This window comes from Embiotoca jacksoni, unplaced genomic scaffold (genome assembly GCF_022577435.1).
Source record: "Embiotoca jacksoni isolate LCO1_2020_lvr unplaced genomic scaffold, fEmbJac1.0.p SCAF_48, whole genome shotgun sequence".
Lineage (NCBI taxonomy): Eukaryota > Metazoa > Chordata > Actinopteri > Embiotocidae > Embiotoca > Embiotoca jacksoni.
The window spans coordinates 572,331-598,014 of NW_027185401.1; the positions used below are offsets into that span (position 1 = coordinate 572,331).

A 25,684-nucleotide genomic window follows, 5' to 3' on the forward strand; every position below is an offset into this window, starting at 1 on the left:
CTATATTGGTCATGACTATTTTTATCACTGGAAATAAATCTAATTTGTGTTAATTGTTTGTGTTGACGCTGACGTCTTCTGAATAATTAGAACTACTGAACGCTGATGTCGGTGCCTCGTTCCTGTTTGTATCTCCGACGTCACGTTACAGCAGGTTTGTTATAGTTTTGGATGTTTTTTTTGGGGGGATTGATAATGTCTCAGAGACAACTACGAATATTAAAAGGTCGTGATAGAATATAGACACACCAAAGAAAACAAAACGGCAAATGTTCAAACAGCTCAAATGGTTTATTTGTATTCCACAAGCAGATGCTTGTTCCTCGTTACACAACTATAATCCACAAACTTGTGGTAAAAGTTACATTTCATTTTTTTGTTTTGTTTTTTGAACTGAGCTGTGGTGTTTGTTGTTGTACATCGACCACATAAAACACTGTTCAACACCACGAAGCCACAGTTTTACAAGGCTGCAAGACGGCGGGATTCGAGATGGCCGACGGCTCAGTGAGAAATGTGCATTTTTTATTTATTTATTTTTTTTCCTCGTGACTGATGGTGTAAAACTGGTGAATTATGAACGTGGTGACAAAGTGGCTCAGTGTTGGTAGAAAAACGCAGTCGAGTGCTTTAAGTGTTCGCGAAGAAGAAAACGTGTTTGGAGTGAACGAACGATCGTTCGTGACACGCAGACAGCTTTTCGTCTTCTTCACACAAACGTGACGTGTTATCATTTAAACCAGGGATGAGCGCCTGTGCAGCTCTTATTTTGAAAGGAACAGATTTCCTGGAGTAAGACAGCGGACTTTCAATTTAAATAAAATTCAATTGAACATTTTAAGGCTGGTTTTCCTTCAGTAACGAGTGTTAGCGAACGGTTTTCTTATTTTCCGTCAGTAAAATTTGGTGTTTTTTTTAAATACAGTTAGTTTGATGCAAAAGACCTTTTTATTTGCCATCCCTGGGCTAAATGATAAAACAAACCTGAACGTAAAAAAACGGATGATCCAGCGTCACCCGTCGTGAAGCAATAAATCAGATTTACACCAAATAAAAAAAAACAAAATAAAAAGACAAGATCATGTCATCAAGTTATAAAAGCTAATAAAGCTGCTGCAGCTGAAATGCACTATACAGCCGAACTTTCTTTATATATTACAATTCATACGATACAAATGTTATGGTTATAAAGTCAGAGGAGGTTATCACTTGACGCGTGCCTTTTGACAAGTAGTCGAACACTTTTTTATGATTTCAAATCTGTAATCGTTGTGGTTTTTCTTTCTTTGAGGCTAGAATATTTTTTTTTAGGCGAGCAAAAGGCAGCATTAAAGCGTGACCACGTATACGTACAGGAAAGTCGTTGGTAACCACAAAAAGAAAATACAAAATTTGTACCCACAGAAAATGTCGTTGTGTTTGTTTAACATTTGAGTTACGAACCAGCGAACGCCTCACAAATCTAAAGCTGAGCTCACAGTTTTGAAAACCAACCGTGCTTGTTCATCGTGTTGCTGCGGTCACTGCCCATTATTACGATATTTAACACGTTTATTAGCTCGACGTCGAACCGTCTCACCCGAAAACACACCCGGACGTTGTTTTAATAGCGAAACCCACACACACACACACACACATTACAGAATCTAGTTCCTTGAATGCAGCTTTGGCTGTTTTAGTGGCAGTGGGAAAGCAAAAAAAAAAAAAAAAGCAGGAGACAGCGAATGCATCATGACACTCCCCAGAGATTCGACTTCTTTTTAAAAGTACCGTAACGAACGACGGCATTCGAACACAACGGGCTAAAGGGCGCTGCGATTAACGAGAAGAAGAAATAAAAGAATCACGTCCAGTATCGGTGGAACAGCAGGACCGGGCGTCGGAGGAAAAGTTTCCACTTCACATTCCTTTTTAAAACCGCTTCTTAAACCCTCGTTTTAAATGAATCCCTTTAAATCAGATTTCATTACCTGATAAACTAAATTTATCGTCCAATTTCTGTCCAGGTAAACTACGTTTCCCTAAAAAAAAAAAATCAACACATTTTTTTTAAAGTACACTTTAAATGGACACAATATTTTAAAAAGCTCAAAAGTAGAATTTTTAAGCGATTATTCTTTTGTCAGAAGTTTCACTCACGTTAGTGTGCGGACTTGAAACCTTTTCATTAAAAAGATAAATTAATTTCTGAAAACCAAATTTTTCTTTTAACAAAAGCTGAAATGAATTTAGATTCGTCCGAATTCACAAGCAGGTTCAGATTTTTAAAATTGCTTCTTAATTAATGGAAAAAATTCTTGCAGTCAAAAGGGGCGAATAATGTCCCGGAAAAAAAACATTACACACACCAGAGGTATTTAAATTCTTTTCTATGAAGGGAACAAAAATCTGGATTTGGATTTTCTTCAAAGTGCCCAGCCCTGCCTCCAACATGTTTTTCTGAGACTAAAGATTTCATCTTTTCAAACAGAAACGCAGAGATCTTCGTCCTACACGGCACAAAGCAGCTTCTAACAACGAATCGTCGCTTCTTGTTTTTGTTTTTTTTCATGTCCAGCTGACAGTCGCTGGTTTCACGACTCCACAAAAAAACAACAATGATCCTGGACAGAGCTTCAACATTTCAGCCACTCAGGTAGAAAGTTAATGGAAGTACAAGAGAGTGTGCTTATTCCTTTTAATTAATTCCAAGTCGTGTAAAATAAAACGCTGTTACAGCGTTTCTCCTGTCGCTCGGCGGCAAGTGTGCTCAGTGCTGCCGCCGGTGGCGAAACGCTGCGCTGCAACGACATCACTTAAAAAGTTTCCAAGAATCCAAATATGTCCTCAAATATGTTGTTTTTATGTTCTGGGATACTCACGAGGAAAATTGACAGCAAAAAAAAAAAAAAAAAAAGTGTATTTGACACTAAAGTCACTTAAAGACCATGACGAATAGAAACATGAAATTTGCCTCATAAGAATTTTACTGTAACGTATTGAAGCCATCGTTTTTTTAATTCTTCTAATAATTATTACAATTCTTCAATCACAGACACAACGTTAGAATTAAAGTGTGAAAGTCTGATTGTTAAATATGTGCTAGTTTCCATTTTAAACACTTCCACATTAAATCTGAGGAGCTGATCTGGATGTTGCGGTTCTGTCCGGCCGATCGGGATGTTTTTCGGGATGAAATAATCAGCAGCACGAGCACATGCGACAGTTTTCTTTCTGATCCACATTGAAGACCGAGATTCATCCCCAAAAATGTTTTATCCATCATTTGATGAGAAAAACCCCCGAATCTGTTAATTACAACTAGTGACGTGTATCGTACTATTACTGAAGTCTGAATTTAGGATTTAGAGAACGGACGCCTCGTCGAGTTGTTTCCAGATGAAGTTTCTGTAAATCAGATAAAAGAAACTTTCTGTTTAAGTGGATTTTGTTCCTTTTTTTAAAAGCAGCTGTTTTGTCCGAGCGAACTTTCCGTTAGCGTCGCAGGTTCGATCGGAGCGGATACGTGCGTCGACATGTTTTTTAGTTTTCAACGAAGAAGAATATCTCGAGGTTACGTCTGTGCTTGTTTTTGTTTGTTGTTGTTCCATCAGTGTTAAACAGTTTATTTTAGTTTGTTTTAACCTCCGCAGGCTCAAAAGAAGAGCTGATAAAAGTCCCTACTTCCGCCCGGTGCGTTTACGACACGTTTTCCACACGTATAAAAAGACGAAACTTTTCACAGCCTCCTTTTAAGCCGACCGGACGCTCCGTTGAGCGTTCCACGCCGCGAACACTGACTTTTTTTCTTTTTTTTTGGGGGTGGGGGTGAGTGAAGAAGAGGAGGAGGAGGAAGAGGAGGAGGTCATTTCTCCTGCAGCAGCGCCGGGATGTTGATGTTCCAGCCGATGGCCTGCCGGTCGAAGCCGCAGGTGAACAGGTTGCAGGTGTTGTTGTCTTCGCACCAGGCGGAGCAGCACACCATGCGGCGGTGACCCTGAAGGACAACCACGGGGACACAGAGGTCAAACACTGGAGGACAGCGACGTCATTTATAAAACTCTGGAACCGACTGGATCTTATTATAACCCCCGTGTTTAAATCTAATCATGACTTTAATAAAGTCAACAATATAATCCTGCTATTTTCAATTTCTTGTTCTGGATCAATCATCTGAAGTGTTTCAGGATGTTTCACAATAAAAGCATAGTTAAGATATAAAAGATTGTTTTTTTTTTCACTATTAGAGGTCGAGGACTCTTAATTTGAAAGGGAAACAGGAAGAATGAAGTTTGCAGTGACTTTAACGGGGCAAACGGGAGCGGATGAAGAGAACCAGAGACATTCCCAATAAATCTGTGATTTATTTGTACAAAATGAAAAGATGATGGAGGAGAATGATTTTTTTTAAAGGCGTGACTCTCTTGACTGACCTGTCTGTTGCTTCGTGGGAGTCGAGCCAGTCGCACCCCCGACATGTCGAACAGCCGGACCTGCCGATTGTCGTGAGGAAGGGCGATAATCTTCTGGTTGACGGACACGCTGATCCTGAAGAGAATCGACAGCAGCGCGTTAATCAGAGTGAAACATATTCAACCCGACTGATGCTTGAACTCAGCTTTCATACGTAGTCTGGTCATAATAGTGGACAGATAATAACCCACGAGGATTAAAGAGTTTAACATCCAACCATCATTTCTGTCTTTCTAAGAAAATAAAGCCAATTTTTTTTATCTCGTTTTCACTTCTAAAAAAAAAATCTGCCTCTTTTTTCTGCTTGTATAATTATATATTAACTGAACATTAAGTTTTTGGCCTGAAGGTCAAACAACACAAAAAAAAACCTGATGCTATCTGGGGCTTTAGAAACCTCTTTACTATTCTTGGACACTTTACAAACTAAATAAGATTATTTCTCAATAAAGAAACGCTTGTTAGTTGCTCCCCTAAAAACAGAAAGCTGTCATGAAAAACAGGACTTTTTATTCGGTGCTGAAAACACCAATAAATTGTAGATATTGTACATTTAAGTAACGCTATGATCATTAACTGTATAAAAAAAACAAAAGCAATAATAAACGATGCATACGTTGTGGTATCAGTGTCACACACACACACACACACACACACACACACACACCACACACACCACACACACCACACACACACACCTGTTGACGGCGGAGTCGGTGCGGATGGTTGCTATGGGCGACCTCATGTTCTTCAGGTCCCACACTTTGACGGTTCGGTCGTCGCTGCCGGACACCACGTTGTCTCCCACCGTGAACACGGCCGACGTCACCGTGCTGCAGACAGGAAAGAGACAAACGTAAGCCGGTCGCTTCCACGTGTTTGTTTTTGTGCGATTCAGCAGGTTTTGTTTCCCGTTGTAGCCGTGGTAACCGTACTTTATTAAGATGGCAGCGTTATTTACTCAATGAAACTGAAATGTAATGTTTTATTGGATGATCGCTTCAAGTTTCTTTAGTGTTTTGTTTTCAGCTGATGCCACATCGCCCCCTTTAGGAGCAAATGAAATCTGCAGGATGGAAACTTTTCAATTTAATACAACGAAAAATCAATAAGTATTAAAAGTCTTCCTCGTGTCAAAAATGTGTTTTGGTTGCTTTCAGGATAATTTACTGCGTTTGCAGCGTTTGACGCTGGAATTATTTTTTTTTTTCAATCTTCTGAAAGTGTCTCGAAGGTGTGAACCAGCGAACAGGATTTGTGACATCACAACTCGTTTTGAAGCCAATTACACAACAACAACACTGAGAAGGGATTTTTAGTCGTTAAAAAAAATATCAAATGGCGTTCATGAAAATATATTCACAGACCGCTGTGCAAATATAAATAAATATTATTTGTAAAGACGCTTCCGACACGTCTGGGAGGATCTTGGGGAACTACTCGGTGACGGAGGCGGCGTGTCGGGTGTCGGACTGACTCGGTGTGTCCCTGGAAAACATTGACGGAGTGGATGGACGGGTCTCTGAAGTCCCACAGTCTGAAGGTGGTGTCTCTGGACGAGGTGACCACCAGGCGCTGGGTGGGGTGTGTGCAGCAGTGGGTCAGCTCCTGGTCGTGACCTGAACACACACACACACACACAGTGATACACAAAAAGGGGGACGTTTTTCTGTGTGACACACACTTCCTGTTTAATCTTTGTGAGCCGGTACACACTTTTTTTTTTCCCCCCTGAACAACATTGTATTATTTTTGTGTTTCATCTCCTCATTTATTTGAAACAGTGATAATTTCCACGGTGAAACTTTCTTTCTGAAAGTAACAAACAGTGTAAAGTAATTCATATCAAAATAATTTGACCTTTATATTAGATTAATATAATTTTCTGATTTATGTCACAACTATGAAGCGTTTCCACAAAATGCTGCTTTTATCGAGGTACAAAAATTAAAAGAAGAAAAAAAGGAGTTATCATGATAATAAGAGCTGTTTTAAAATGATTTTTCCTACAATTGTTACTATTAAAATTACTCAGGTGTTTGCTGACCAGGTTTTCATTGGTTCTTTAGTCGCAGTAAGAAAAAAATAAAAAAAAATAAACGTGTGACAACTGGTCAATTATTGGCTTGAGTTGACGTCCACCTTAATTAATAAAGAATAAAGAAAATAATTAATAAAGAAGCCTTAAATATGACTCACTTTTACTGCTGTTGGTCTTCAGCAAGTTTTACACATACAAGTACTATTATCAATGAGTTAGTCATTGAAGCTTTCACCTCCACTGTTTGTTTCACTCAGACTTCTCTCAACTGTAGAGATTTTAAGAGTCCACGGTTTTATAACAAAAGCAGCATTATTGTTATTATTGTTGTCGTCGTCTTCCTACCAGTGAGCGAGTGGACGAGCTCTGACGTCTCCACGTCGTACAGATTGGCGGCTCGGTCCCAGGAGGCCGTCACGGCCTGCTTCCCCCCCACCAGCCAATCAGCGGCGATCACCACGCCCTGGTGGCTGCGCAGAGTCGTGGTCGCCACGCGGATGGAGGGGCAGTCGTTGGGCCCCTCCAGCTCGCCGTCCGCCTCGTCTTTGTCCGAGAAGTCCACGTCGTCCTCGCAGGGCGTCTGCTGCCGCCGCCGCGGAGACGGGGACAGACGAAGGAATTCAGTCACAGAAAAAGTTACACAAAAAAAAAGTCAAAGAGAAGCTGCGTTCGTGCTCACGCTGATGTCGACGACAGGCTGCGGAGTCGGCAGCTGCACCATGTATCTCCAGATGTGAGCCGTCTGATCTCCGGACGCTGTGGAGGCCAGAAATAAAACAGCTGTTAAGAACGCGTCTGAATGGGGTCAGTTTTCAGGGTGGGTTTGCATCCACCACAGACTGGATATAAAAGAGTTCGTAGCTTCAGGTCTGTAAAATGGTTCTGATCCAGAAGTGTCTAAAGCTGCAATACCAGCGAGTGCCACTAGAGGTCGGCTCCAAAAAGCCTCCGGCTCCATAGACTCCCATTCAACTTCTCTCATCAAATCCAAAGTGAATAAAATGTGTCCATCAGTTATCTCGGTGTTGTTAGCTAAAGTCACTCCTTCTTATTAGTTTTCTGGAGGTCCATCTGAAAATAATCCCTCATTCATTAGAAAAGAAGATTCAAGAAGACCTGTTTTTGGGGGCGTGCCTGTTTGATTGACAGGCCTGAGCCATTCATAAACAAGCGATGTGTCTGCTGCCACTGAGAATTGAAAGGACGTGTTAGTTGTGATGTTTACCTGTTAAAGCCATCTGTTCAGTCGGGTGGAACTTGATGGAGTTCACTGCAGAGACAGATTATCACATCAGACATAATAAACTACATGCTGCAACATTAACCTTTATTATTTATTTTATTTTTCTGTTTGCACCTTTAAATTAATCAAAATTTAGAACTTACATTTCCTAATAATTTACTGTACTTTCACCTTTATCATAATGCAAAAAAAAAAAAAAAATTCTCTTCGATAAAATGTACCTAACAAACAGGTTGCGACACTCTTCAGAATTGTAAAAAGCATACGTAATAACAAACGATATATTTGTTCATATATATGTGAAGCACTGCGTGTTATTTTCTTGAGCCGCATTTCACATATAAGGTGCTTTACAAAATAAAGTTCATTAAATATCATTATTATTGACAACTTCCATCCATCAATTCTCTTTAATTAAAATACAACAGAAGTAAACAAATCTTAATGCTTCAGATATTCACAGGAACAACACAGTTGGATAGAAAAAGTGTATTTCATAATTTCTTTTATAAATATATTGTATATTTTTGACCTGATCCTTGATGGCCCAGATATTTGAGGAGGCACTTTCCCGTCTCGATGCTCCACAGCATCGCAGAGTGATCTGTTATAATACAATAACAAAAAAAACACGACAATTTAAACTTTTATCCTGTTAACAACTGTCTGCATTCAGTAATATAATACTGCTTTCTGGATATAAATAAAATGATTTTGTATGGAATTAATGAGCTGTCCAAGCCATTCAATAGTAAAAACACTACAGAGACCAATGACACAATTAGATCTAGATAGTACGAGATAGAAAGATATAATTAATAAGATATTATTTGATATAATACTGCATTCTGGATGCAAAACCGATGGTATTAAATTAAAGAAAAACATATTCAAAACTTTATGAGACAGTCTGAGAAAATGTAAACTTTGATCTTGTTATCAACTGTCTGCATTCAGTAATATAATACTGCTTTGTGGATATAAATAAAATGATTTTGTATTCGTCTTTTAAGATGTTTGTGACATTTAACATGAAATTAAAAGCTGTCTCAGACATTAGATCATAAAAAACATTTAGATTCGACAATAAAATTCTCAAAAAAGGTAAAAGAAGCCTGAATATTTTGAACTAAGTGGAAAAGCCCCCAAAAAATAAATAATAACAATAAAAAGGAGAGGTGGAAGAAACCAATGGTATTAAATTAAAGAAAGACATATTTAAAACTTCACGACAGTCTGAGAAGATGAGAAAAAAAAAAAGAAAAAAAAAGACGATAAAAATAAGAGACTTATGATGATGATTAAAAAAATTAATAAAAAATAAACTGGTGCGAGTGAGGAAGTACCTGCAGACGCCGTGCCGAGCACCACCGGCTGCGTCCGGGTGACGCTGAGGTCCCAGATGCCGTCCCGGTGGCCGACGTACTCCCGGACCAGCTGGCACACGGCGCGGGACGTCGTCGCCTTGAAACTGGACACAATCTGACACCGACAACAAAAACCAACGTTAACGCACAAACACACCAGGGGGAGAGGGGGGCGGGGGGGGGACCAACACATCCCAGATGTGTCCCTAACAGGGTTCCTACACATCGTCACGATGAAGCCCTCCACATCTGGTCGTGGTGCTAAAACGAAGGGTTGTCATCTATTTTTTATTAATTATTTAACAGAAATCCATAAACTTCACACACGGTGTGCCGTTTATAGCTTGAATTATTATTATTAATGATTATTATCCATTCAGCTGAATCATCCTTTGGTTTTCTAAACGTTTCAAAGGATGTGATTTGATGTTTTTTGGGTTTTTTTTGGGGGAGGGAGCGGGGGGGCGGAGCCGTGTAGGAACCCTGCTCTGATCCGATTGGAGGGAGGAAGCGGGTCAGCAGAACTGAGGATCACTGAGGAGCAGCTCAGCGGGGGGTCCTTGTAGTATGCCGGAGCTAAGAAGCTTAATTCATATCAGCGCCGGGTTGAAAAAGTTTTTTTTTAACCCAAACGGTCTTTTTGTTTGCTTTGGAGCGTCAAAACAAACAGCGGTCAACCCAGACCTGGTACCAAAATGCAGATAATTATTCGTACTGGATCAGTGCTGCGGATTACTGTCAATGCAAAACAAAACAAAAAACACAAGTAAGTGAGAAATAAATCTTTTTTAAAAAGGGAGCGGGTGGGGGGAGAGTTAACAGAGGAAACTGATCAGTAACTGTTTATCAGTCGTATCGACGGTTTTCGGTCCGAGCGTTTACGTTAAAGATGGGGATGATACAAACGGGACTCTCCGTTGGTTTCGGAAACAGACCGCTAAATAAGTTCCAGCTGAAAAAAAAAAAACGGGAGACAATGAAGGAAAAAAACGGCGTCAGTCGTTCGTGGAAAGGAAAAAAAAACCTCGCTGGACAGAGCCGGCGTCACAAACGTTATCTGTTCAGGACACTCGAGGATGAAGATGAAGATGTGATGAAGAATAACACACATTCAGCGATTATGGTCGGTGAAGATGCAAATGAAATGTGGACAAAATAGTTATCTCGAGGGATGAACAGTGATTTGTTTTCTGGATGATGATGATGATGATGAATCCAGAAGTTTTTTTTAATTTTATTTAATTTTATGTAGCTCTGATGCAACATGTTCAAAAGAAGCAGCGGCGGGCGACCGGGAGGTTTAAAGGAGATGCAAAGCTTGAAAGAAAGAAGCTTGAAGTGACGAGCTGAGCGGAGAACGTGACTTAATGCTCTACATGTGCAGTCTGCCACCGGCCACATCCAGATTTTGCTCGCTTTTTTTTTACACTTTTAGGAAAACTAAAGCAATATCTAGGCTTCTTAAAGATCTAATAATAATAATAATAATAAACTTTATTTGTAAAGCACTTTTTTTAAACTTCGGTTACAAAGTGCTTCGCACAAAATGAGCCATTAAAAAGAAAGAAAAGGAATTCAAACAAGACTTAACAACACAATGAGCGTATAAAACAACCATAAAAAATGTTTTTAAACACAGGAAATAAGAGTGGATCACTAAAATCGATTAAAATCAGCAAAGTTTGATTTGAGAAGAGATTTTTCTCCATCAGTTATCTCGGTGTTGTTAGCTAAAGTCACTCCTTCTTCTTAGTTTTCTGGAGGTCCATCTGAAAATAATCCCTCATTCATTAGAAAAGAAGATTCAAGAAGACCTGTTTTTGGGGGCGTGTCTGTTTGATTGACAGGCCTGTGGTGCAGTCAGGTTACAGCTATCGGTGGGCGGGACGTAGTATCGTCAGGTTTCCAATCAGATCGGTCAATAAAACCAAAGATACGTACTGTTACCACAAACAGACATGCGTTTAGATTTTTTTTGTAATTTGAGTGAACTGATTCTTTAAAACTTCTATATGTGATAAATGTGTTAATAAATACAGTTACAAAGGTACAAAGTACTCAAACCTTAGTGAATAGTCTAAAAAAGCTAAATCTGATATGGCCAGTTTATTTTTTTTCCGGAGGGGGGAAGGTGGGTGGAGGCGGGGTGGGGGGTGGGGGGGAGGGGCCTAACGGCTGCTTCCTGTTACCGTAGTCTCTCCACAGTGTACCATTATGCGAATGCCGACAAGTGGCTTTTAAAATCAAAACCGAAAGAGGTGCAACTGAAAATTTAAAAAAAAAAAAGCCTGTTAGCGAGATGATAACATGTTTTTAAATCTCACGCCAGACCCAAAAAAATATTAAAAAAAAGCTTCAGGCCCTACATTTGAATGACCACGTCTCTCGGGGAGGGAGGCTCCACACCCTGGCTGGGCTGGTTCATGCATATTGGCACACAAGGGGATGTGAGAGGGGTGGGTGGGGGGGGGGGGGGGAGGGTGGGCGGGGAAATCAACAAGTTACCCATGAGTCTCCACCCCACAACTCCCAGCTGGTTACGCTGAAGTTGCGGGATCCGCTCACTCTCGCATGGCAAGAGTTCGAACGCGGCTACGAGCAAAGAGGTGAAACAGACAACACAAGTTCTTTTCTCTTTAACATTCAAAAAATAAAATCAAAAAATGTAAAAAAAAAAAAAAAAATCACAGATGAGCGACAAAACAAAGACCTTGAACTGAACTTTATGTATTTATTTGGTTTTAGCTCGATGTACCTGCAATTCATAATATGGGAAAAAAAAAAAATTCTAACATCCAATTTTTTTTCTAATTTCAACATTTTTAGGGGGAAAAAGTTTTCAAACTTTTTTTTATTGAAAAAAATAAATAAAAAAGAAAATCACAGATGAGCGACAAAACAGAGACCTCTTTGCAGTTTTGTGTTTTACCTTTCTCAATGCAAAAGTCCATTTAAAAACAACAACATTTTCTGTGCTGCATCCTACACAGGAAGGTGTTTCTATTATTTTACCATCTCATTTATATGAAGGGCAGAAAAAAACACCTTAGTTCCCCCTGAAAAATGAACTTTATATATTTATTTGGTTTTAGCTCGATGTACCTGCAATTTATAATATGAGAAATGTTTTTTTTTCCTAATTTGTACATTTTTGGGGAAATTTTTTTTCCAAACTTTTTCGATTGGAAAAACAAAATCAGAAAATACCAATAAAACAGTATTTACCTTGCTGGTTGAAGCCTTGTAGGTCGTCTTCAGTTTCTGAGACAGCTGACTGGTGCTGTGACTCGCTGTCAATCAACACCACAGAAATCAGCACAGTAAGAAAAACAAATTCAAGAATATTACTTTATTAAGGTAAAACACATAGATGAATGTAGAGCGTGACTCACCTTTGGTTTTAAGAGCTCCTTTAGCTAAATCCGCCCCTTCGAAGGACTGTCCCTCCGCGGCCAAACGGTCATTCAGCGTTTCGATTTCTCTGCGTACTGAAAGTCAAACATGTCGTAAAAATGAATAAACGTTTTATTCAGCGCAGCAGAGGTTGTTTTTTTCCCCCCGCTGCCGTGTTTGGATCCAGGTTACTCGAGTCGGGGAGCTTTGTGCCTATTGGCTTAAAAAGTAAAAAAAATTAAAAAGTCATAAACGTGAACCGGAGAGACTTGATGATGCGTCAGTGGCTCCAAAGTTATTTTAATGACGTAAAATTTTCTCATTTTAGTTAATTTTGTGACTAACGACACTGAATACTGGGAAATGTAAAACAATGTTCAGACTAATTTCCTACTTTTTAATCCTCCTTTGTAAATGTTTTAATGACGTCATCCAAACCGACTGAAAGGCTCTTTTAATAGTTCTCTATTTAATAGTTGTCTACTCACGTTCCAGGTTTTCGATGTAGAGGTTTTCGAACTCCCGCTCGATCTGACTGAAGAGATCCAGCAGGTTGCTCCTCAGAGACAGAGGCAGCTTGGAGTCCTGCAAGAAGGAGGAAGGAAAAGGAGATCTTCAACCCACCTGGACAACAACATTTTGTTTTTGTAGTCCTAAAAAAAACCCCAAAAGACATTAATTACTCCATTGTTTAACCTCATCATCATGGGTTTGATTCTCCCAAAAATTATAATAGTTGTACATTTTGTATTTTTCTTTTGGTATGAGTATGCTTTGTGTGGTTTTGTTTATTTTCCTGCTTCACTGTTGTCATACATAAATTAAATATAAAAAAGGAAAAAAAGGCTTAAAGTGAGGGACGGGGCAAAAAAAAAGGAAAAAGAGATATCAAGTATAAGAACGCCTACACGACAGGCTTTTATACAACTTTACCAAATTGGCAGCAACAACAGAAAAGTTTCTTATCTCAAAATAAACCTCGAGGAAGGAAATAAGAGTGAACTCCTGTTTCAGGCTCAAACAGGAAAGAATCAATGAAAGAATCAGTAACACGGTGGATGATGTGTTGGCGCCTTGCAAATGTCTGAATGTGAAAACAAGCTGTGACTTGTCAGGCCTGAAGAAACTGACATGTAATATCAATTCATACCACGCGGCAATATTTCATGACGGTTATAAAAATGACTAGAGACTCAATTTAGTCCCTTTTATCCTGTTTTTTACGAAGCAAAATAAAAAATAAAAAACAGCTCCTGACGTTAATTATGTGTATTTCACTGTAATTTAGTAATATAGTAAACAAAAATATTACTAATCTGTACCAAGATTTTTTCTTTAAAAGGAACTAAATGATTTTTACGAGTGTTTATTTTGCTGATTACTGCCGCTAAGAGTAAAGTTACACTTCTTAAATAATCACAACTTTGAATAATTATTTTTGTATCAAGAGAAAGGAAATGGTAAAAAAATAATGCAAATAAACTGCTATTAAAAATACCATGGTTATAAAAAAGCAATTTACATTTGGATTTGGAAACATGGATTTTTTTTTTTTTTTTTTAACTCTAATTTAGTTGTTTAAAATCCAAAATAAACACTTGTGAAATCCCAAATTCTCAAAAAAAAAAAAAAGAAAAGAAAAGTGTAATCCCTCCTAAATTTGAGTTAAACTCATCGTTTACAGTCTGGAGTCAGCAGCATGACCACAAACAGGAAGTGGGAGGGGCATATGTCTCCTCAAAGCTTCGGCCAATCACGATGAATCGGCTCAGAGTGAACTGTGCTCTGCCGGCTTCACGCCAGCTCGGGCTGAACTGGTGCTCACGGCTATATTTTCTTCAAGAAATCAGTCAAGTGTGCTGCTGGTATTCACCGGCTTGAAAGGTTTGTTCACATTGTTGGATAATGACACAGAAAAAAAAAAAAAGGAGGAAAGGTTGCAGCGTTGATTACACATTGCATCGTTTAAAAATGGTAAAAAAAATAAAAAATACATTACAGAGGAAAATCATGTGAGGGCTCATATTTAGCTTCTTGTGTTATTTAAAGGAAAATTCAATGACATTTTTATGTTTTATAACGACGGTTTACTGAACAGGTTCGTGAAAACGAGTCGTTTGATGTCACTTTATTATAACGAAAGAAATATGTACAGCGTTTACCAATGAAGTTTAAATATCCAGAAAACCTCCGTCAGAGGCACCAGACGTAAAACCTCTCGATACTAATCAAACCTGAAACTGCTCACGACTAAGGCTAGCTCTAAAAAAAAAACAACAACAATAACAACAACTATTTGGGGAGTTGCCCTACTTGTCTGAAACACGGAGGACTACACACCTGGAAACTTACCTCCATTCTCATGAACGATTCCAGATTATCGGACGACTGGGACCAAAAAAAACAAAAAAGGGACCAGAGTGACAAAAAAAGGTCATGACACCACGTTCGGTTCAAATCCAGAAGAGCTCTCGTATATTTTTTGTGATGTGTCTCAAAATCACCTTTTTTTTTAAATTAATTTCAGCGTAAGATGTTTTTTATATTCAGGAACATTTAAAGTTCTTCTTTAAAGTATAGTAACTCGGCTTCCCTTTAAGGGCAGAAAAAACCCAAAAGAAATACAAAAAAAAGAGAAAGAATCCACGTAAAGTGATATTAATTGCGGTATCCATGTATTCGGGCTGCCACGAGGACAACCGTCCTTGTCTCCAGTTAGCATGACACAACAAAACCACGGCAGCTTCTTCTCACAATAAAGGAGCGCGGCGCCGACTTTTACAGACGAGACTAATAATTTCTTCTGCGGCTTCGTCACGCCGCGTGAAAACGACCTCGATGATGCCGAGAGAATAATCACGACTCTGTTGTGGCGAGTTTGACAGACAGGGTCGGTCCAAGGAAAGATGCCATTAATCCGCGCTTATGGAAATTGCTGGAGTCAGCATTTCTGAAGCTTACGGACTCAACAAACACCAGTAATCTGAATCCAAAGTGTTTTAGCCGCTAAATCAGAGCAACCTCACAGCAACCGTGCATGTAGATTGTGTCAGCGTCGATACGACCCGTTATGTGTCCTGGAAGCTATTAAAACCTAATTGGCTTACGGCTTACACCTGGAGTGCTTACAGGTGCTCACGGCGACGGCGGGGCTAACGAAGACGGACAGTTTGACATTTACAAATACAGGGGGAGGCGATTGTGGACGTTTTTTTTCGCGTCCCGTGAAAGCGATGCGGCCGTCCTGTACCTGTCCCTCCAGCATGTCTCTCTGCAGGCCGGCGCGCTCATGCTCGGTGCTGTTGGTCCTGCGAATGGACAGGCTGTGGGACTTCCTCTTCTGCTTGGCCTGGCGGGCGGCGGCGCTGCTCCCGCTCTCCACCGGCATGTCTCCGCCCCGAACCCGACACGACCGCGGTCTTAAAAAGCACACAAAGGGCACAGAGTGAGGAACAAACCGGTGACCGTATGTGAAAGTGCAACAGTGTGAGAATCCTTCTTCTTCCTGTTTTAATAAAAACTGAAAATTGTCTCATCAGCAATCACTGTGCTGTTGTGTGTTTTTTTTTGTTCGGTCGAAGGAATCTGAAATGTTCTCTTCATCAACAAATCACTCCAGTCTAGTGACACCGAACGACAAAGTTAAGTTGCTTTTTTTTGGGGGGGGGGGGGGGCTTTTAACATGGCAGCATTGTTTATTTATATATTTTAGACTGCAATCACTGAGAAATGCAACTTCAGATTTGTATTTTTTGTCAACAATGACATCCAACTAGTTTATCGTGATTCATAACAAACAAACGAATCCCACACTATTACAACGATCCGTGGAAATTGCGGTCCACGTTATTATACATTCAAGCATCTCATTTCTTTGCTATATTTTTTAAATGTTCCTGCATATCTGTTTTTATGTGAAATACTGCATGTAATTATCTTGCTGTAAAGCAATTACAAATAAAATTTATTATTATTATTATTATTATTATCTGAGAAAATGGGATATTATGGTCCACATTATGATTCATGTATGCGTCATAGTAAAATTTAAAATGATAGATTACACATCAGTTATTTTGATTTCTACCAAAAGGAAATCCGTCATATATGTTATCAAGGTCAGGGGATTATTTGTGGGGGACGTTTACATGATAGAAATAACGTAATTGTAATAAATCAGGGATCTAGACAGATGAATTTGCTCCGTATTGAACGTCCCGTGAACATCTCCATCCGAGCGTCGCCTCTCAGAGGGGCTTTAACACAACGCCCAACTCGGGTCACTCATGGTGCCGAATGTGAAACACTAACAACAGTGCATTCTGGGAAAATTCCCATTCCCTATCCCAACACACGACAATCCTTCAGCGTCACATGCAAACCGGTGTGTTGTGTTTGTCCTGGAGCAGACAAGACAAAAGGAGGTCTTTGATTATTAAACATGCAAATGTGCTTTTCTTTTCTTTTCAAAGCCGGTAGTTAGTTAGTTCCTCCCTTGGGGGGAAAAAAAAAAAAAAAAAAAGGCAAAATTAAGAGTTAATAATAAAACATTCCTCCGTTTCAAAGGGACGTTAACACCAGCAAGGCTCGACGATGTTCGCCTTGTCGATGCCCAAAGCTAATCCAAAGCTACCGAGCGTGCTAACAGGCTAACGGTCAAGACAACCTGCTCCCCGCAGAACATCAACTCACCGGAAAGTCTACAAATACACGGTTTTATTCCGGGATGTGGAGGGAAACGTCGTCCTGTCGACCATCGTTTTCTTCTTCAATATGACAAGAAAGCTGCGCAGGTTGTTTTTTTTTTGTGTGTGTGACCAAAATCCCGTGTTGACAGTTGACGAGCACCGCTACTGTAAGATAACGAAGCCAATTTCCGGCTCGAGGTTTTTCGCAATAAAAGTCGTCTCCGTATACAGAGGAATCGTTTCGCACCAAACTTCCATTCGAAATGCGCTAGTTGTAAGTTTTCTTCTTTGATACCACGAGCAATCAATTAAAACATAGATTTTATGTAGGCCAACATACATTAAGGTATTCCTCTAAATTCGGCGTATTAAAAACCTACCAAGACTTTAAATTAGAAAAGAGAATCGCTCTTATCACACTGAGCAAATCAACTAAATTAATTGCATTATTGTGGATGTTTGGAAATAAATATAATGTATGCCGAATTACAAATTTTTTGTTGATGAATTAAGTGATATAAAAATTTATATTTTCCTGGGTGAGCATTTTTGACACGAGCAAGAAAACGTCAACAGAAAAGCATGTTTAGGGGCTAAACAGCCAGAAAAGAGCAACCTGGCAGCTGCTACAGATCAAAAGTAGGACGGATAAGCTTCACAAATCTTTACAGTTGACCTGGAAGTAAATTAAAAAAAACACACAGCAGGGTAAATCCCAGGCATAAATCTTTGTTTTTCAAAATAAAAGCCTGACACTGCCGTTTAGGTCAGGTGTATATTTATTTGGCTCCCCTGTCATGAATATTTCTCAAGAGGACGCCAGTTATCATCACTTTATCTAAAGACGGCCCAGCATTTCCCGACCCACATACACGCTTGTAAGGCATAAAAACTTGTGAAATGGTTTACAGATCAGTGACAACAGTTTGATGGCAACTGCAGTAACAAAATAAGACATTAACCATCACAAAACTGGTTTTTGAGTCTCTGTTTTTCTATATAGTTACATTTTCTGAGGGGTTACTTTTTTTTAACAGCCCCATCATCTTCGATGTCAATAGTCCAGAAGAATCAGGTTTATCTGCGATCGTTGGTGCCCGACTTCCTCTTCCCGGCCAGGAGGTGTTTGGGTTTGAGGTCGAACACGTGTCTGTCGGCCTCTCCCTTCTTGCCCTCGCGGTTCATGCCTTTCTGGGAGTTCTTCATCATCCTCTTGGTCTTCCTTGCCATCTGAGGAAAACAAACACGAAAACTTTCAAAATCTGTTCCCCGCCCCTTTTTTTAAATTTAATTTTTTTTTTTAAATGAACACGTAAACAACAACAAACAAATCTCTTAACAAGAGCAAGTCAAAAGCAAAGACGTCGTCACAGACCTTCGCATCTCGTAAACCGGACTGGTCGCGTGGAGGTCGGGAGGCGCTCTGGCTGCGGGTTTTGAAGGCGGGAGGAGCCGAAGCTTCACGTTTACGTTTCTTCGTGACGCTGCGGGAGCGTCGGGCCTGCTCAGCGTAGTGGCTCTGAAAGTACCAGAAAAAAACAAAAACAAAAAACGTTCACAAGTGTGTCGCCTAACTCAACCAACAGTACGAAGGACTGCCGTGTGACTACATCGACACCCCACCAAAATAAGAGAAAAGCTCATTTATAAATCCAAAGATAAAAGTAATTATAAGCAGGGATTGATGCATTACAACAAGGGAAATAAGAAAGAACGACAGTCGCATAATGCTAATCTTTTTTTTGTATATTATAAGGACTATTCAAATATTGTAAATTTGTGTCCCATCCTTAATATTATATAAATATAAAAAGTAAAACAAAAAAATTATTAGAAAAACAATAATAATTAAAAAAAGAGGTAAAACACAATAGGTAAAAAAAAAAAAGAATGAATACAATCGCCTGCTTCAGTAAATTATCATTAACATGTCATTTAAAAATATAAACAGGACTTCGTTCACAGGATTCATTTAATTATATGTTTTGGATTTAAAAGGAAAAACTTACATCGTCTTTGTCGTTCATGTCCAGACCGAGGCTCCCCATCTCCTTCTCCAGCTGCTTCCTTTCAACCTGTACATATCACACACAAATCAATTTAATAACTCAAGAGCACTACCAAGGACGTGAGGTGATCAGGGGACGACTTTCAAAATAAAACCGCGTGCTGTTGTTAATCAATTTCATAAAAACATTAGAAATGTAGCTGCTGAGATTTGAATGTCTGACACCTGAGCACACACAAACGCATTTTTCATTTCATGTCATATATTGTTTTGATTTTATTCAAATTCAATAAAAAAAATATATTTTTTTCTAAACATAACTTACCTCTGTGCTACTTATTGAACGACCTATATTCAAAGCCTGGCACTGCATTGATAAGCTTAAAACTGACCAATGGCATCATCCCAGCCCCCCTCCCCCCCGCCCAACCCTCCTTCCCCCCCACCTTGGTGGCGGTCCTGGGCATGCGAGGTCCGTGAATGTCCTTGTCTTTCGACTTCACGACCAGGAGCTGCTTCTTCTCGCGGATCTGCTTGGCGAGGACGCGGATCTCCTGCATCTCCTCGTCCTCGCTCTCGTCGTCGGAGTTGTACTCCCCGGCTCGCTCCTTCAGATCCTCCTCCTGCTCCAGATCCTCCAGTTTCTGCAAAAGGACCAGGAGACACTTTTAGTTTTCTTAAACCAGGTAGTAAACCTTCTTTTTGGGGAAACCGCATCGAGATATATGCACCGAGAAAGAGTCAACAACCGACAACAGAAAGCAGCGAACACAAAATCCGAACTGAACAAGAGCCAAACATTTTTAAAAACAGGTTAAAACAAAAAATAAATAAATAAATGATGGAAATGAGTCCCAAGAATGATGTTTTTGTTCAGACGACACACAAAGAAAAAAAAAAAGCACATAAAATCAAACATAACTATCACAATATGTAGTGTAGGTTAAAAAGCATACGACGAGCTAAAACGTACATTAAGATTTTTTAATATTTAAGATGTAATGTTCATTTTCTGTAAAATAAAACATTTTAATGAAGTGTAATTTCACAAATATTTATTTTGGGTCTGGTAATTATTATTTTTTGTCCGTTATCCTCTATACTGTTATGTTAGGCAGTGCATTCAAAACAAACCACAATTCTGTAGTGGAAATCACTGCATGGGGCTCAGGAACACTTCCAAAAAAACGCAAGTTAAAACTCTACCATGCAAAGATAAAAAACATATAAACATGATCCAAATTTTTGACCCTTCCAAGTGGTAAAAATTTGACTAATCTGAGCTCGTATCTTGGGGGTTAAAAAAAACAAAAAACTTCACACTACAGCTCCAGATGCTCTGCTTCGGGAAACTACTGATCGAGAACGTCTCGTCACGGCGGACGGCTTTATTTTTCTAGTAAATTGAACGGGCGCGGTAACCACGACGACGACAAACTCACCTTCATGATGTCGGGATCGATGTAGTCCGCGATGTTGTGGCCCTCCCACACCTCGGGGATCTTATCCTGCTTCTCCTCCGCGTTCATCAGATCCCAGTATTCTTAAAAAAAAAAAAAAAAAAAAAAAAAGCATTAACTTCGTACAACTTCACAGTCGGCAGCGCCGTTACATACAAATTAAAAACGGGTCTTACTCTGCAGATCCAGGATGTAGTCGTCGCCGAGCTCCATCTCCAGATCTCTCTCCTGCAGGATGAACCCATCAAATTATGGACCTTCAAAATTGTACTTCAAGTAAATATATTTGCGCCACGTTCCGCCGCTACGTACCAGTTTGCGTTTGGGTGCGTCCACCTCCATCGCTTTCTTGCGCTGCAAAGCTCCCTCCGGTATGAACGGAGGTCTCTCCTGGAGACGATAAAAATTAGTAAACAGCGAGAAAAAAAAACTTCGTATAAGACGCTGAAGATCTTCTAAAGTTCCGCCTCCTGAATCTACCTTCTCGTCTCTCTTGGCGGGCATGGCGAGGTGCAGCCGGTTGAGGACGTCGTGGACCTTCTTGCCCTTCATCTTGGTGTTGACGCGGTGGGCGAGGAGCTGGTCGCAGGCCTGAGCAACAGAGTACCGAGCACGGCGGTGAGATTACAACCGACGCCTTTCGGGTGAAGAGAAAGAAAAAGAGAGAGAGAGCCTCGAACGCCTCACCTCAGTTTTGACCTTCATGACTCCCTCCTCCGTCAGGGTGCTCGTCTCGATCACGGTGACGCCATCGGCCGAGAGGTCGGTGAAGATTTTCTTGATGGCGAAAGAGAGCAAAGTCGAGTCAAAATAAAAAAAATTAAAAAAAGAGAAGCTCCTCTGACGCCTGAAGATCAGAAAGTCTTCGGTCCAAAACCGTGAATCACCCACCTGGTTCTCCTCGGACAGCTCGCTGATCTTCTTCACGTCGCACTTGTTTGCCACGACGATGAGAGGCTGCGGGGACATCGGCATTAAGTTACACTCCTCGGAGAGAGGAAGCTAAATACGCACACCAATTTTCTTTTTTTCTTTTAAATTGAGACAAACCTCATCCGCCCAAATAAAAAATAAAAAATTGTCTAAAGGCTACAAGTTAGAAAAAAAATGTTTTCAATCTTATTCTGATTTTTTTTATTTCTAAAAGAAAACTTTTAGGACAGAAGTGGGGGCCCGTCCGTGTCCACCGAAGTGTTTTTCCCTGAAACTTTTTGTTTTTTCAAAATTGTTCTCAATGGGAGTGCTTGGTTTTTGTTTTTTAAAAAGCCGGCTGACAGTTTAATTTGCATTGAATGCAGAACGTTCGGCAATGTTTTTTCTTCTAGTCGCTGGGATTGAAAAATTTTCAACTTCGGGTAAAAACGCTGTGCTCGTCACTTTTTACACAGCCAATTCAATCACAGTGGGAAAAAAAAAAACAGACACAACTTCGTATCTATTTTTTCTTTGCGTTGACGACCTCTGACCTTGTTGGCGAACAGCGGGCGGATGTTGTTGAAGAGCTCCAGCTGCTCGGCGAGCGTGTGGCCGCACTGCTCGGACGCGTCCATGACGTAGAGGATCGCCGCGCGCAGGTGAGCCAGAGCCGTGATGGCCTGCATCTCGATGGTGTTCCTGTCCTCCAGAGGGTGGTCGAGGATGCCGGGGGTGTCCACCACCTACACACACACACAAGTATACAAAATTAAGAAAAATAAAGTAACGGTTAAAGTATTTAGTATTAGCTTTAAGAGGATTAATTGTTCATTAATTTAAGACCAGGAGCAAAGAAAAACTAAAAAGTATGGTTAAATTAGGAAAAAAAATAAAAATTATAAGACTGAAGTAAAACCTCAAAGAATTCAAATTTAATGAATTTTTTTTTTTCACCTGATATTTATTAAATTATTCTTGTTTTTAAATGTGGAAACATTAAGTGGTAAAGAAGCTTTATGTGTCCTTGTCATTTAATCTCAATCAAAATCCTCAAAACACGTTTATACTATTGAACAATCGTATATTACATTATTTTAAACACGAGGCCCCTTGAAGGAAGTCCCTCCTGTCGTCTCCATTTAAAGCTGACAGGAAGTCTTTAAACCTCGCCGTCACGTTTGTCATCCTTCTCGCCGGAGCTCGACTCACCTGCCAGCGGAGGTATCTGTAGTCCATGTGACCCACGAACAGAGACTTGGTGGTGAAAGCGTACGGCTGGACGTCCACGTCGGCTCTGGTCACCTGACGGGGAGGAACGTTCGAACCCATGTTAAGATTTACTGAGATGTGAAACACGCTGAAAACAGGGATTACAAACATGGGGTACATTTGATTTTTTTAGAGATATGACCTTAAATGGTCGTTTCTAATTATTTAAACATTATTTAAATCTGCCTGACAACTTATTCTAAAAGCAATTATGGGGGTAAAAACACAGACTGGATATAAAAAGTGCTCGTAGCTTCCTACTTTGAAAAATGAGGCAGAAGTACCTGAAGCTGTAATACCACTGAGTGCCACTAGAGGTCGGCTCCAAAAAGCCTCCATAGACTCCCATTCAATTTCTCCGAAAATTCCCATCAGTTATCTCGGTGTTGTTAGCTAAAGTCACTCCTTCTTTTTAGTTTTCTGGAGGTCCATCTGAAAATAATCCCTCATTCATTAGAAAAGAAAAAAAGACCTGTTTTTGGGGGCGTGTCTGTTTGATTGACAGGCCTTTGGTGCAGTCAGGTTACAGCTATCGGTGGTTTCCAATCAGATCGAGTCAGATCCAGCTAACAACATCGAGATAACTCGTGGGAAAAAAATGTTTTGGCTTCAAATATCAGGAGAGAAGTTGAATGGGAGTCTATGGAGCCGACCTCTAGTGGCACTCGGTGGTATTGCAGCTTCACAGAGAAGGTAAACAACCTCAGCTAAAAAAAAAAAAAAAGAAAAGAAAAAAAAAAAAGAGTTTGCACCTGATTGTTTTGGTCCTCGTTAATATTTTTCCATCAGGTTTTCGCATAAACAATATATATTAAAAAAAACGGGCGTGCAGCTCTGCGTTTGTTTACCTTGTTGATAAAACTGGACTTGCCCACGTTGGGGTAGCCGCACAGCAGCAGTGTCCTCGTGTTCGGGTCGATGCTCGGCAGACGGGACAGATGCTGACGCACTGTTGGAGCAGGGAGACAACAACAACAACAAAATAAATAAATAAAACAGATTAACGTATTTTAAAAAAACAAATTCCCAGCTACAACAATGAACCGGAGTTAAAGTTAGTGCAGAGATTCGGTCCGTCACCTTGTTCCAGATACTCCAGACTGGACTTCTGTCGTTTCAGGATGGTGCACATTCGACCCAGAGCGGCTCTCTTCAGCTGTTTGCACCGATACAGAGAGTCTCCGTACTTCATCAGGCGGACGTAGTCTTTGGAAACACTGAAAGGGTTCACAGAGAAAAAAAAACATGTTTGATTTACTCCTTCGGTTCTGTAACGAGCTCAGGATTTACAATATCTGTGATGTTGTCGTCTTCTATTCCAACTTTCAGGCTTAACTGATTTATCTTTTTTTTTTTAATTATTATTATTATTTACAGTTCAAACTTGTGATTTTTTTTTTGGTTAAATCTGCAACTTCCCAAACGGACACAAAGAGATAAAAAAAAAGAAGTGATTAAAGTCACCGAGAAGATTCTTGACAAAACCTCAGATGTAAACAATAAACACATAAAATATAAATCGATTAAAAAAAAGGAAGAAAAACACCATAAAAATCCCTTTGCTAGAAATCCACCTCTTTCATGCCAGATTTTAATATTATCTGTTGCTGAAAAACACAAGGAAACAGGAATTTTTAGACAAACTCACTTATCGATCAAATTCTTGGCGATGTTTATCTGCCCTAAGGCCAACTTGTAATGATCTTTGTCGTACAACACGTTCATCAGATCGGCGTAGAACGGATGGATGTCCTGAGGAGACACAAAAAATACAAACCCAGAGGTCAGATTTAATAAAACAACAACAACAACAACAACCCGTGGGGTTTTTGTCTTTGTGATTTTCCAGACTTACGTCCAGTTTGGGGAAGTCGGTGAGGATCTGCGTGAGGCGGTCGTGGTAGTTCTGCTGCGTGAACTTCACCTTCCGCATGTAAAAGTGTCGGATGCGGTGGATCTGGTAATGCTTGTGCACCACCGTGGGCGTCTTCCTTTGCGTTTTGGATAAAGTGATGTCGATGAATTCCTGCAGAAAGAAGAATGGAAGATGCAGGTGAGCCACAACCAACTCAGTTTTATTATTCAGAAATGCGTGACATTCTTTTAATAACTTCTCATCAGCTTTTAAAAATACTGCAGCGTGCGCTGGATCTGCCCCCTGAACATTTCTCCACAAAAACATGCCATCGTCATATAGTCTCGCCCACAAAACCGAATTTCCTCGCGAGTCCTGTCGGACCTCATTGACAAAACCTACCAATTTAATGTAAAATCCGTTGTCAGTCAAAGCAGACACCTTAAAACACAATATTGCTTCCTTTCTACGCACAAGCGACGTCTTGTTGTCAATTCGGCATCTTGTCAGACTGGAGAAAACAGCCAGGTGGGTTTTTCTCTCTAGATTTCGTTATTCACGTCCTAACACCTGAAGCTGTCTCGTCACACCAGCAGACCACGTGTTTTCCTCCTCGATCGTGTTCTTCTTCTCTACTTTCAACCGTCTCTCTCCGCACGGCGGTAAAAACACACAAAAAAACACAAAAGCCGTTTTAAGACGCTACAGAAGTGGAAATAAAACTTACCTTGGAGGTGGGAACCACCATAATCTTCTTAAAATTATAAAGTGCCATTTTGTCGGGACACGTCGCGGTCCGCTGTCGGCACGGGGAAAGGAAAGCTCCGTGTTCCGCTACAAACAGGAAGAAGACTCGGCGTCACTTCTTTTTGCACATCGCCCCCTGGCGTCCGGAGGCAGACACGACAACAAGAAAAAAAACAAAAACATTCCTCCAACAATATGAAACATTAAATATAACTTCACATAGATCCCTATCCCTGCAATCAAAGT

At 40.1% G+C, this 25,684-nt stretch overlaps 2 protein-coding genes across 5 annotated transcripts; both read right to left on the bottom strand.

Moving 5' to 3' along the window:
* Nucleotides 1–276: 276 nt before the first annotated feature.
* LOC138210721 (WD repeat-containing protein 37) lies at nt 277–17,354 on the bottom strand. Of its 4 annotated transcripts, none has more exons than XM_069170008.1 (16): nt 17,189–17,354; nt 15,747–15,915; nt 12,985–13,081; nt 12,496–12,591; nt 12,329–12,393; nt 11,470–11,519; nt 9,986–10,055; nt 9,083–9,218; nt 8,269–8,340; nt 7,719–7,763; nt 7,173–7,249; nt 6,839–7,073; nt 5,930–6,071; nt 5,151–5,285; nt 4,413–4,527; nt 277–3,976 (listed from the first exon to the last, which is right to left on the bottom strand). In XM_069170008.1, exons 2-16 carry the CDS (start codon nt 15,882–15,884, stop codon nt 3,845–3,847), a joined length of 1,605 nt encoding a protein of 534 aa, XP_069026109.1. In that variant the 5' UTR covers nt 15,885–15,915; nt 17,189–17,354; the 3' UTR covers nt 277–3,844. The 4 variants fall into 4 exon arrangements, with proteins under 4 accessions (XP_069026109.1, XP_069026108.1, XP_069026112.1 ...); XM_069170007.1 differs by having other exon boundaries at nt 6,839–7,076; XM_069170011.1 differs by lacking the exons at nt 9,986–10,055; nt 11,470–11,519.
* Nucleotides 17,355–17,945: 591 nt separating this feature from the next.
* On the bottom strand, nt 17,946–25,511 carry gtpbp4 (GTP binding protein 4). The gene is made up of 17 exons (XM_069170153.1): nt 25,419–25,511; nt 24,692–24,862; nt 24,485–24,588; nt 23,917–24,053; nt 23,685–23,785; nt 22,777–22,869; nt 22,119–22,310; nt 21,544–21,609; nt 21,340–21,429; nt 21,133–21,243; nt 20,965–21,042; nt 20,829–20,880; nt 20,635–20,735; nt 19,639–19,836; nt 19,194–19,259; nt 18,560–18,703; nt 17,946–18,414 (listed from the first exon to the last, which is right to left on the bottom strand). The coding sequence occupies exons 1-17, from the start codon at nt 25,464–25,466 to the stop codon at nt 18,262–18,264; spliced, it is 1,905 nt and encodes a 634-aa protein (XP_069026254.1). The 5' UTR covers nt 25,467–25,511; the 3' UTR covers nt 17,946–18,261.
* Nucleotides 25,512–25,684: the final 173 nt, after the last annotated feature.